This window comes from Sus scrofa, chromosome 6 (genome assembly GCF_054392235.1).
Source record: "Sus scrofa isolate SSC_HxYL_T2T_F1_AM1 chromosome 6, Sscrofa_HxYL_maternal_Yorkshire_Landrace_v2.0, whole genome shotgun sequence".
Classification (NCBI taxonomy): domain Eukaryota; kingdom Metazoa; phylum Chordata; class Mammalia; order Artiodactyla; family Suidae; genus Sus; species Sus scrofa.
In genome coordinates, this window is record NC_139388.1 from 81,656,749 (window position 1) to 81,670,139 (window position 13,391).

At 52.3% G+C, this 13,391-nt stretch overlaps 1 protein-coding gene across 9 annotated transcripts in view; it reads left to right on the forward strand.

Annotated features, from left to right (window-relative positions):
- Positions 1 to 13,391, forward strand: part of PAX7 (paired box 7) — a 107,672-nt gene that overhangs the window by 45,412 nt on the left and 48,869 nt on the right. For all 9 annotated transcript variants that reach the window (XR_014807157.1, XR_014807155.1, XR_014807156.1 and 6 more), the window contains exon 5: positions 11,420 to 11,619. Coding sequence is in view for 4 of the 9 variants with exons in the window: in XM_021095458.2 (XP_020951117.1) it covers positions 11,420 to 11,619 (200 nt within the window). In the remaining 5 variants the exon portion in view is untranslated. The remainder of the gene's footprint in view (positions 1 to 11,419; positions 11,620 to 13,391) is intronic.

The following is a 13,391-nucleotide window of genomic DNA, read 5'->3' on the forward strand; positions in this document are numbered from 1 at the left end:
CACGCAGGATCCTTAACCCACTGTGCCAGGTTGGGGATCAAACCTGCATCCCAGTGCTCCCAAGACACTGCTGACCCCATTGCGCCATAGTGGGAACTTCTTGCCTTTGTGTTTTGTGTTAGATAAATGTGTTTGCCTCTGGGGGACACTACAGAGGTAGATAAAGTTCTTGTATTCCGGCACCAATAACAATCGTGATAATGATAATAATCACTAACATAGGTTGAGCTCTTACTGTATACCTGGCAGTGTTGTCAGCCTCATCTTGCCGTCATGCATTTAATTTTCATGTATGACAACTCTGCGAGGTCAGTACAATGATTTTCCGCATCTTACAGATGAGGAAATTGCAGCCCAGAGGAGTGCCCCCCAGTTGTGAGTTCGTAGAGGAGCAGGCTGTGATCAGTGCCTCACGGGCAGCCCTTGGCATTTCTTGAGGTGCCCGTCTATGCAGCCACACCAACCCCCTGAGGGCCAGGCCGATGGCTGGTCTTACTCCCAGGGGATGGATGGGGAAACGGAGATTCCAAAAGGACAGGTGACATGTTCAAGGTCTCACAGCAGGTGAGGGACTGAGCCTGGAGTTCCAGTTCCCCACCTGCCAGGCTTCTGCTGAGTAAGAAGAAAGATGGGGTCTGCTCGGCCAGGGCACCCTGTCTCCCCCACTCTTGGAGCTCAGTCCCCAGACACAGTTTTTTCTCTTTGCTTTCCCCCTGGCTCCCACCACTGCCCCCATTTTAGAAAGGAGGGGGAGTTCCCATCATGGCGCAGTGGAAACAAATCTGACTAGGTGTCATGAGGTTGTGGGTTCGATCCCTGGCCTTGCTCAGTGGGTTAAGGATCTGGTGTTGCCATGAGCTGTGGTGTAGATTGCAGACAAGGCTCGGATCCAGGGTGGCTGTGGCGTTGGCGTAGGTCGGCAGCTACAGCTCTGATTAGATCCATCACCTGGGAACCTCCATATGCCATGGGTGCGGCCCTAAAAGGACAAAAGACAAAAAATAAAATAAGATAAAAATGGAAAGGAGGAGAAGGAGGTTTTGGAGTCCACTAACACATCCAGCATCTAGAGCTGTGGGAGGCAGAGCCAGAATTCAAATCTAGGTCTGTCTGATCCCACGGCTTCTGCCCGCCTTGCTCCATGGTCTGCAGGTGGCAACCCTGACCACACTTTGTAAGACGGGACCCCACTGGCAAGGCCTCTTGCAGGAGCTGACAGAGCGGGCTCTGCCATCTGCCCAGCACGAGTCGCTGCTCTTTCTGTTGTCAGTAAATGAGTTTGTTGAGTAAACAACTGAAATAACTCAGCGAAGAAGTAAAGGAGAACTGGTGATTGTTTTCAAGACTGTCTTCAAGTCTCAGCAAGAGGCTAAAGGGGATTGTGAACTGAACTCCTCTTACGGTGGACTTGCTCCTGTTGCCAAGGTGCCTCCTGAAAATATCCTGCCTTCTCCCTTCCCCTGATACACGGCTGCGGCCCCCTTCAATACTCCACGTTTGCTGCATAGGACACCAGTGGGTTAAAGAGACGGAGCTGGAGGGCCCTTCTGACATGTTTGGCTCCAACCTCTTGTCCTAAGCAGGCAAACCTTAGTTTTGAATTCTCTGCCCCCAGGAAGTCTTCCCTATCTGAGTGCCTTTGGCTCAGACAGTTCTGGCCCTCTACCCACTCTCTCCTCTCTCCCATACCTGCCTTGTGCTTGGTTCACTGTTCAATAAAAAAGAGCTCTGGATCCGTCATGGCTCTGAAATCTGGAACTGCAACGACACAGTACCATTTCAAGCAATACTACTTCCTTCTTCCTAGATATGCCTCTTCTTGGCAGGAATGTATAAAGAGTGCCCTCTAGTGTCTGAGGACAGGACTATACTGTGAGCACAGAAGCCCGCAATCAGAGAATCCCCGTATTTGTAATGCAAATCATCTCCCAAAGGTTCAGAGTTTTGTTGGTTTTGTCTAGATCTGTTTTGTTTTTAAAGACCTCCTACTGGGGTTAGACGGGCACTACCTGGAGAAGAGAAAGTTTTGTCAAGTTTAGGTTGTGCCCATGGCAAAAGTTCCACCCAGGCTTTCCAAGGATACGCTCCTCCTTGTGTTGGTGGAGTGAAGTTGGGCCTGTTGATTCATCGCAAATGCTGAGAAATCGTGTAGGATTTGGAGTCAGACTGAGCCTGTTTGGATCCCTACCTCACCAAGGCCTCTAGACCCTCCCGAGGCCTCTCAGAGAGCAAGCAGGACTGAAATGAATCCATGCAGACAGTTTTTGCTGAGCGCCAGCCATAAGGGCACAGGGCACCTCAGCCCCAGCTGGAGAGGACACCTTCAGGAAGGCTTCCTGGAGGAGTCGTCCCAAAGTGAGTAGGAAAAGAACGAGGCTTGATGGAAGCCTGTGCTTGCTGAGCACTCACTTGTCCCTGGCGCTCTTTCATGGCCTTAATATACTCATTCATTTATTCCTTCATTCAGTCCTTCAACAGCTATTCGGGTGTCCACCTTGTGCCAAGCCATGGAAGTTCAGCCGTGAACAGAAAAGACAAAAATGCCCCCCTGCGTGGCACTTGTAATCTAGTGATGAGCAGGATGATGAGGGATGGGGGCAGTAAAGTGAACTCTTTAGCATATCTGACTTGACATGTGCTGTGGCAAAACCTGCAAAGCACGGTGGCTTTTGGTGGGACGGGGGGACTGTCCCATCACTATCCATATTTTATACACGTGGAATCTGCAGAATCCAGGCGGAATGTGTCAGTAGCCTGTACTTTTATTTCCTTATTATTTATTTATTGAAGTAGAGTTGATTTACAATGTGGTGTTAACCTCTGCTGCATAGTGAAGTGATTCAGGTATGCATATATGTATATCTTCTTTTTCATATTTTTTCATCATGATTTCTCATATTCAGTAGTGTTCCCTGTGCAATATGGCAGGATCGTGCTTATCCCTTCTCTATATAATAGTTTGCACCTAGTAGCCTGTGCTTTTTAGTGGCCCACTGCAAACTGCAGACCAAGAGGGGGATGAGGAGGGTGCCCCAGGCAGAGGGCACAGTCCATGCGAAGGCTCGAGGTTGTGGGGGCAGGAGACAGCTGCTGGAGTCCAGGGAGAGAGGGGTAGATCAGAAGCACACACTGGGGCAGGATCAGTGTGGGGTGGAGGGTGGGTTCACCGCTAACTGGGATGCTCAGTCTCCTGGTTTTGGTGCTTTGATGTGAGAGCAGAAGAGTATTAAGGACTCGTAAGGTCGGCAACCTAGACGCCTGGATGGTGATGCTGAGATGGTACCCACGAGAAGTTTGGGCGGAGGAGGTGGACGGGAGGTGTTGCTTCCAGGGAGGTATAACTTGGGGTCTGATCACCGCCTTTCCACCCCCCCCCCCACCATCACCCAGCCCATGGGTGCGGTCTGGTCCAGCTCCTGGCTCCTGCAGACCCTACCAAGCTGCACGCCCCATGCACTGGTTACAGCTGAGCAGTTCGTGCGGAGGGGCCAGGAGGGCGCCTGCCACAGCCCCTGCTCACCGGGCCCCCAGCTGAGCTGTAAATGACTTTTCCATTTTCCGAGACCTGCGCCCAGGCCTGTTTGGTATTCAGCGACACCCAGCCCACACGCGCCGGCTCTCAGCTCTGCCCGAATTACTTGATTAAAACGCATATCAACTATTATGTGATTCATTTCTCTGCCGCTGCTCCGAGCTGGCCTATGTTAAACTGTAATAAAGGCTGGGCTGGGAGGCCCTGGGGATGGGGGAGCTCAGCAGTGGGCTGGGAGGGCATCTCCGAATTGAGGGATGCTAAGATAGGGACCCCAAACTCAGGGCCAGGGCTGGCTTCCACGCATCTAAGATGACAAGGACTCGGTTTGGAGATGGGTCAGCTCCCTCCTGCCTTCTAGAGAGAGGTGGGAAGATCCAGAAATTGACCATATCATTTTCAGGCTTTTGCTTTGGCAAAAGGGGGTATGGGGAAAATTTGGGGGGTGGGATGGGAAAGAAGCCACCTTGGTTTTCCTGGTCAGAAATGGAATTTTCCATCACCTGGGAATTGTGGCAAAGTTGGCTCTCACTGGGTGGGGAGTCCTGAATCCTGGGTTTTTTTTCCTGGCCTCAGTGGCCTGAGATTCTGCTGACCACCTGTCAAATGGGGCTAATCCTGCCTGCTTGACCCTCTGTCCAGAGAGATGTTTTGGAACAAGGAAAGGGTCTGTAAACTCCCCAAGTAGTGACTGCTGTGGTGTGTCAGAGTTAGAAAGGGACTTTGAGATCATCCTGCCAAGCCCTGTTCATTTAAGAAGTCTTTATTAAGCCCCTACTGTTTGCCAGGCATTGTCCCTGCCGCCCTCAAGGCTCTCCCAGTCCAGTGGGACCAAGAGACCCATAAACAGGCACATTTGATGTTTCTCCTTGACCTGTGAGAGCTCCAAGGATGAGCAGTGGAACCAACCTGGGCTGGATGGGCCCAGGAGGACTTGCTGGGGGAGGACACCCACATGCTGGGTTCTGCTGGATGAGTAGGAGTGTGCCAATGAAAGGGGGAGACATTCCAAGCCAAGGAAGTTGGAGTTCAAAGGCAGGGAGGTGTGAGACAGCCTGGCTGGGCCATTTAGGAAGTCGAGTTGGACAGGGAGTGGCATAGCCAGTCTGGACACAAGGACAGGGCCCGTGGCGGTGGGGCTTTGCTGGCGCAAATGAGGCTTCCAGGGTCAGGGGCTGTGAATGCTGGTGGGCTTCAAAGGAGGGGGCAGAGACTGGGCTAGAGAACAGGAGAGCTGCCTCCCAGCCATTTTCTGTGTACCTCCATCAGCCTGGCCTGGGCTGGACTCTTCCCTGAGCCTCATTCCTGCCCCCCTCTCAAGCTCTGGCAAGCCAAACAAGTCTTGTCACCCTCCCATCCCTTATTCTATCCTCAGACTCCTCTTAAATCATGGAGCTATCTTCCTGTTTGGCACCTGTCCTGGCCCCAGATTCATCTAGAAGTAGTACTGCCTCCACTGGATTGGGAAGTTCCCAGCACGTAGGGGTGACGCCTCCTCCATCAGGCTGGGAAGTTCCTAAAACAGAGGCTGTTCGCCTCTCCCTGGCCATAAGATTGGGAGGGCCAGGAGAGAGGGCCTATTTCTGGAGTTCCCTTTGTGGCGTAGCGGTTAACGAATCTGACTAGCATCCATGAGGACTCAGGTTCGATCCCTGGCCTCCATCAGTGGGTTAAGGATCCGGCGTTGCCGTGAGCTGTGGTGTAGGTCGCAGACATAGCTCGGATACTGCATTGCTGTGGCTGTGGCCCAGTCCGACAGAAGCAGCTCCAATTCAACCCCTAGCCTGGGAACTTCCATATGTCATGGGTCCGGCCCTAAAAAGACACACACACAAGCTTAAAAAAGAAAGGGGCTGTTTCTTCCTTGTTCTCTATTGCAGTCTCTCCACATCCGTGAGCAGAGGCAGGATCTAGGAATCGGAAAGAGGGTCCCTTCTCATATTCCTCTCCTGGGGCTGTCTCCAGACCTGCTCCAGAGACTCGCTCCAGGCTCTGCACCCTCCCCAATCCCCGGGGCTCCCATCTGCAGCTGCTTGAGAGGGGGAGGGCAGGAGCCAGGAGGGTGGCCAGGAGGCTGCTCCCCCACTGTTCACCCCAAATCCAGCCTCTGTTTAATGAATGCGTACCCATGTCCTCTCTCCCCAAGTGTCCCCCTCCCTGTGCCAGCTGCCTAGGCTTCTCCAAGAGGCCACCGGCTTTCTGAGCATGGAGGAATCAGCCCCAGCCAGCAGGGCCCCTCTGTGGCCAAGTCCACCTAATCCTCTTGATTAATTTAACTCTGAGGCTAAAGGGTTCCCATGGCTGGGGAGGTGGGTGGGCAGCAATGGGGAAATCAAAGTGGGAACGATGCATGGTATCAGGGCTTTTTGTGTCCCGTTCCCCCCCCGCCGCTCCCCCTTTGCCCTATCATCATCTTCATTAGCTTCATCAATAATAATAATAACAATAATCCTTTATGGGCCATTTACAGGTTCAAAATTACTCCCGTAGTCTTCATTTCATTCCATTCTCAAAGCAGTCCAGTGAGGCGTGCAGAGATGTATCGTTACCCTCCTTTTTACATCTGAGATAACAGAGGTCCAGAGAGGGGATGCAACTCATTCAAGGCCACACAGCAAGGGTAGAGACAGAGCTCAGAATCCAGGGTCAGGCCTCCCAGACAGGGACTTTTGACTAGACCAGAACTGCCCCTGAGGGCACCCCCAAGCCCTCTCCCAATCTGTCCTTCCTCCCCAGCTCTCTCCAGGAATGAGCAGGGACTTCCTGGCGGTGTGGCTTCTCTGAGGTTACTGAACCAGTCTGAGCTTCATTTCTCGGTTTGTAAAATCACTAGCAGTGCTGGCTTCATAGACCTCCAACGAGGGCTGGCACACTTCAGACTGGCCCAGACCCAGCATGGGTGTCTCTTTCCCTGTGCTGGGCCGGGGAGAAGACGGGAGATCTTTTCCAGGGGCCTGAAGTCACAGACTAGAGTCCGGCTCTCTTGAGAGTTCGCTGGATTGTCCCAGCTAGTGGGACACAGCCTTGCTCTCCCCACTTAGTTTATCCAGAAGGTTGTTATGGCAACCACCACCATCCTAGTGGGTCATTCCAGATCTTTTCAATCAACAGAGACCCATGGGCCCTGCTCTGCCTTCTCCAGTCTGGGTTTTCTCATCTGGGTGCCTCTGGGCTCAAGGAGTTCCTAGATCCTTGGTGAATAACAGAATAGCAGGGACAAGGAGACAAGGTAGAAATAAACCGAATTCCTTGAGGAACCTAGAAAGCTGCAGGTAATTTGGACGGCAAGGGTATCAGATACTCGCAAGGCCTGAGTGGGTGCTGAGGCCTGGCCAAAGTGTGGTCTCCAAAGCACCTTGAATTTATCCCCCAGCTAGTCCTTTGTGAGACACACCCAGGATTTTGGTTACAGCCTATCCTGTCATTTCCTTAATATTTTACTTTGTGCAAAAGTATCTTTAAAAACTAAATTCAAAGAAACCAATTCGCCTATAAATAGATGGGAACCATAAAAACAAATAGCGTGAAAACAAAGCGTATCATTGCCTTCTACCTGGAGACTACATGTGCAGAAAGAGCTTGGGGCCTGTCCTCTCCTTGCCCAAGAGGGACCATCAGTGTCCTAAAGACAGGCCATCCTGTGGGGCAGCCACCAGCCCTGTGAGGCTAAATTTGAATTAAAACGAAACAAGTTCCCATCGTGGCTTAGCGGAAACGAATCTGACTAGCATCCATTCTGACCCAGGTTCGATCCCTGGCCTCACTCGGGGTTAAGGATCTGGCGTTACCTTGAACTGTGGTGTAGTTTACAGATGCGGCTGGGATCTGATGTTGCCGTGGCTGTGGTGTAGGCCAGCCACTGCAGCTCCAATTCAACCCCTAGCCTAGGAACCTCCATCTGCTGTGAGTGCAGCCCTAAAAAAGACCAAAAAAAAAAAAAAAAAAAAAAAAGAAAAAAAAGAAATAAGGAGATCTCCGCTGTGGCTCAGGGGGTTAAGCACCTGACATAGTCCATGAGGATGCAGCTCCAAGGACATGGGTCAGAATATTATCTACAGGGAGTTTCTGTTGTGGTGCAGTGGTAATGAACCCGGCTAGTATCCATGGGGATGCAGGTTCGATCCCTGGCCTCGCTCAGTGGGTTAAAGATCCAGCATTGCCACAGGCAGATCACGGACGTGGCTGGGTGTGGCTGTGGTGTAGGCTGGAAGTTGCAGGTCCAATTCAACCCCTAGCCTAGGAGCTTCCATATGCTGCAGGTGCGACCATAAAAAGAAAACAAGAAAATGAAATAAAATGAAAAACTCAGATCTTCGGTTGCCCTAGACACATTTCAAGTGCTCAGTGCCGCACGTGGCTGACACCATGTGGAACCGCACAGACCTAGAGCATTTCCGTTGTCACAGGAAGTGTTATTGGATGGCACTGCTGTAAACTCACCTGAGACTTAATCAGGCTGGGGTTTCTCCCAGGACAGGGCAATGCCTCCTCCATCAGACCGGGGCTCTCCATCTCCTCCCCAGTCTGCCCTCACAGCTCTGAGTATAATCTCTGCCCACAGAGTTATCCCAAAAAAAACCCTGATCCCCAGCTCACTCAGCTCCTGTCTGAGCTCAAGGGTCCCCACTGGAGGACAGAGCCCGGTGCCCCGTTCCCCATTTGTGGGCTGGCCTCCCTCCCTGCCTGCCAACCTCCGTTTCCTCCTTCTGAAGCCCCAAGGGCGCCCTCTCCTTGTCGACGTCAGAAAATTGAGATTATGCCGTGAGTTTCAGGAAATGAGTCCTTGGGATTAGTTATATTTGGCTCTGAATCCCAGACATGCTGGGGAAAAGTACCCCAGGGTGCCAGCTGTGCCCATTGTGGCCTCCTCTCAGTGACAGGGAGCTGGGCAGCTGAAAAGGGCAGAGGAGGGGCTGGATCTGACCCCAAGTCTCTGCCTTTAGGGATGAGGCAAGCAGCCACGTAGGCAAGTCTCCCTGCTATTGGCGCCCTTGTTGAGTGACGTCAAAATCAGTGGCCAATGAGAAGCAAGGATGACTTCCCAATGGCCAAGTTAGCAGGATGGAGGGAAGGGGACCCGGAGCTGAAAGGCGTTGCCCAAGGCTGGATGACCTACCAGCTGTGGATGCAGCCCTTTGATGGCATCACCCACCATGCCCTGGGACACGCTGCACCTCTGCACGTGCTCTTCCCTTGGCCTGGAATGCCTTTCGCTTTACCCCCACTTGACATCCAAGCAGCTGCAGTAGGTGTTTAGGTTTTTTCAGGGTTGGGGGAAAGCTGTTCCTTGTGGGAGGAGCCTTGACCTTTTTATGTAACCCACATTTGAAGCTGTTGGGTAAGAACAGGATGGGGGACAGGAGAGCAGGGTCCGAGTGTGGATGGAGACACTTGCTGAGGGACTTTGGCCCGGTTGTGCTACTTCTCTGTGACTTGGTTTCTCCCATCTGTGGTGTGAGCACATGATCTCTGAGGCTCTTCCAGCCTGACTCAGGTGAGCTCTGCGAGAACAGCTTGTATAGCCCATGGACAGCACAGAGCAGGTGCTCACCAGTGCTCTGGAGAATGAACAAATGACAAAACATAGAAGCGCTTCCAGGAAGACCAAAGATGGAGATGGAAAGGGAGAAGAGGGAGAGAAAAGAAGCAAAAGACAAAACTGGAACAAGCAGGTGCAGCGAGGAGGAAGATAAACCTCTGATTGCCTGCTTTCTCTTTTCCCTCTCCTTCTGTCTCCTCTTCTCCCTGGCCCCCTCCTCCATGCTCGCTAGAGCTCAGAGCTCCTGGGGTTGCAGCTTCAGAGCCCTGGCTAAAGAACTCCTTGCTAGCATTCCTTCTAGTGGATCAGGGAGGGGCAAGAGGCCAGGCTTGAAGGGGGCAGAGAAGCCATTCAGACCCCAGGGTGTCTTCAGCCCAGATTGCAGAGGAGCTTGATCAAGCCCTTCCTGCAGCCTCCCTCACCTGGATCTGGGACAGGAGTAGATACCTGGCCTGACAGCCCATTCAAGGGAGGTGAGCCGGCCCCAGACTCCTGGGCTCTCTCTGCACAGGAAGCAAAGGTCTTTACCAACCCCCCAGCTCCAGGGTGGAAATCAGTGGGGATGGTGCCCTGGGAGCCATGGACACAGCCAAGGTCATCATATAGGGTCTCCTTCTCCAGCCTGGACGATCACTCAGTGATCCTGGAACATCTCAGGAGGGGCCTGGGTCTGGAAATCACAAGTCCAAACCCTTCCTTCTGTAAATAGGGAACCCGAGGCCCAAGGAGGGAAGGTAGCCTTCCTAGGGTCATGGTTCAGAGCACGTGGGGGAGAACCAGGCCTGGAATCTCAGCTGCCTCACTGCCGAGCTTGGGCACAAGAATTGGCTTCTTCCCTCCATTCCTTCCTTTCTTCTTGTTTCCTCCGTTCCTTAGTTTTTGTAATATTTTCCCCAAATGCAATAGTGTCATTGTTTAAATGATCATTTAAAAAATACTTGAAGTTCCCATTATGGCTCGGTGGTAACAAACCCGACCAGTATCCATGAGGACATGGGTTCAATCCCTGGGCCTTGCTCAGTGGGTTAAGGATGCAGCATTGTTGTGAGCTATAGTGGCTGTGGCTGTGGCGTAGGCTAGTAGCTGCAGCTCTGATTCGACCTTTGGCCTAGGAATCTCCATATGCCATGGGCGCAGGCCTAAAAAGACAAAAAATAAAAGTAAATTAAAAATACTAAACTAGAAGTAAGTTTCAAGAAGAAAACTAAAGTTCTGTCAGCATGAAGGTTAACATTTGTTCATCTTCTGGGCAAAGTGTTTTGCAATGTGTTAGGTGTGTTTTTCCAAAAGTGGGATTGATCTTTGCACACTGCTTTGTACCTTGCCTTTTTTTAAAACATTTTTTTAATATAATGATTCTTATTTTTTTCCATTGTAGCTGGTTTACAGCGTTCTGTCAATTTTCTACTGTACAGCATGGTGACCCAGTTACACATACATGTATACATTCTTATTTTCTCACATTATCAGGCTCCATCATAAGTGACTAGACATAGTTCCCAGTGCTACACAGCAGGACCTCATTGCTAATTCATTCCAAAGGCAATAATCTGCATCTATTAACCCCAAGTTCCCAGTCCATCCCACTCCCTCCCCCTCCCCCTTGGCAACCACAAGTCTATTCTCCAAGTCCATGATTTTCTTTTCTGTGGAAAGGTTCATTTGCGCCACATACTAGATTCCAGATACAAGGGATGTCATATGGTATTTGTCTTTCTCTTTCTGACTTACTTCACTTAGTATGAGAGTCTCTAGTTGCATCCATGTTGCTGCAAATGGCACTATTTCATTCTTTTTTTATGGCTGAGTAGTATTCCATTGTGTGTATATACCACATCTTCCTAATCCAGTCATCTGTTGATGGACATATAGGTTGTTTCCATGTCTTGGCTATTGTGAATAGTGCTGCAATGAACATGCAGGTCCTTGCCTTTTTCTTAAAGTCAGATTTATTAAGGTACAGTGATTATATGGCAAAATTCTCCCTTTTTAAGAATACAGTTCTAGGAATATTGACAAAGGTGTTTCATCATTGTGAAACCACCCCCTGAATCCTATATCATGGATGTCCTTCCATGTCATTGGAAATAACCTAAATGCCCAACTGCAGGGGATTAAAAAAAAAAAATCCACTATGGCTAAGCTGTAAAGTATTTAACCAGTCCCCTAGGGTTAGGCAGGGAGGTTGCTTCCCAGCCTTCACTCTGATAACCAGTGCTGTGGGGAACATCCTTCTCATGCTCAGAAGGGATCAGATCCTCGGAGCCACAGTGGCCTGAAGGTGGGCACAAAGCACCCCTCCATCTCACTAGGTCCCCACCCTCTCTCTCCCTCTCACCTGGCCACAGGGAACCGTCTGGATGAGGGCTCGGACGTGGAGTCAGAACCCGATCTCCCTCTGAAGCGGAAGCAGCGCCGCAGTCGGACCACGTTCACAGCCGAGCAGCTGGAGGAGCTGGAGAAGGCCTTTGAAAGGACTCACTACCCAGACATCTACACCCGCGAGGAGCTGGCGCAAAGGACCAAGCTGACCGAGGCGCGTGTGCAGGTGAGGCGGTACTGGGGGTTTGTGTGGTGGGCATCATCCAGGGACCCCGTGACTGAGAAGGTGGGGGTGGCCAGGGTGGGACAGCCCCACTCCTAGGGTGGGAGTGGGGGAGGGGTCGGCAGCAAGCCATCCAGGGACTGTGTGGACAAGCAGTGCCCCTGGCACTTGGTGCAGAGTAAGTGGGCAGCAAATGATGACTGATTGACTGTCCAAGCGGAGGACAGCCCCAGAGAAACCAGGGGCATCAGTGAGGACTTGGATGGCCTTCATCCTTCCTACCCTGGCAAGTGCTTCAGGAAAACTAGGGAAGGAGGGATGGAGGGAGAGACAGAAAGGGAAGGAGGAAAGGGCGAGGGGAGGAGGAAGGACGGATGGTAGTTCAGCCAGAGGAGAGGCTCAGGAATAGAATGATTTCCAAATCCCTGAGGAGGGAGGAAGGAATTGGAATAAAAAGCTTAGAAGAGATGGGTAGTGAGTTCCTATCTTCCTAAGACAGATGGTGAGTTCCCTGTCATGGGAAGCATGCAAGCAGACTGGGTGAATCTTCCCAGCAGATTAGAAGCATCCAGGGGAGGGTGGGCAGATCTCGAACATCTTTTCCACACCCTCTAAGTGCGTGGTACTTAACCTGCAGGTCCAGGGGAAGGGAGGACACATAAGGGGCAGAGTCTGCCTGGAGTTCCAGGCCTGTGGTTGGGGCAGGGGACTCGCCTCCTCTCCCCAGGCTCAGCACTCAGATTCCAGTGCAAGGTCTACAGTTGTTTTCCGAGTCAGCATCTCTGGGGGCCCCCCGCTGGGAAGGGCTCAGGCTTGAGGGGGGCACGTGGAGGAGGAAAAGAGGGGTCTGATGAACAGCTCCAGTGGGAACCTGTTTCTGGCCTGGCTTCTCTGTAAATGGTGGAGGCGGGTCTGCAGCAGGGCTTACCCCTGTCCTTCTCACTGCGGGTGCTTCTACCCAAACGGGGACCAGCCTTTGTTGGGCACCTCCTCTGTGCCAGCTGCAGTGTTCGGGGCTTCTCCCACCTGACCCCGTGGAACCTCAGACCACCTCGTCAGCTGGGGACGGTCCCTTCCCAAGTCACAGGCACAGAAACGGAGGCTCAGAGAAGCGACCCGCGTGGGGTACAGAGTTCAACAGAGGCCAAGCCCAAGTTCTTTCCATCTGGAAGGGAGACATGAACTCAGAGCCTGGCATTTGAAAGCAATAAAGTCCTAGAAGGAAATTGGCCTTTAAGCAATGGGGGAACCAGCGGACCTTCCTCTGCCCTCCCCACTCCCGCTCTGGGCTGGGGGACCCTTGGCTGCCATTGAGGGAGACCTGAGGGAAGGCAGGGGCAGCAGCAGCCAGCTCATCTCATTCCCTCCTCTCGCCTCCCCTCGGGGGTGACACCCGAGCCTGCCCCCAGCCCCGGGGCCTCCCTCCCCCGCCTCTGATCCTCCTGCAGCTGTTCTCCTGGGCACATTCCTGGGTGCTTTCTCATTCCCACGTCTGGCGGCCACGGCTGCTTCCCACCACCTTGAAGCCTGCCTGCTCCTTGTAAAATTTCCTGGCTGTCAGGGCAGTGCTTTTATTGGCCCAGGGGACCCAGAAACAGGTGTCACTCAAGGTCCAAAGATGGAGGGGGGCTGGGAATGGAGGGAGCAGCCAGAGCCCAGGCAGACCCACAGTGAGGGGGACAAGGCAGCCGTCCTCCACGTGCTGTCCCCCCATCAGACTCTGAGCGCCCCCAGGGCAGGGCTGGGTCTCCCCATCCACCCTTAGCCCCAGAACT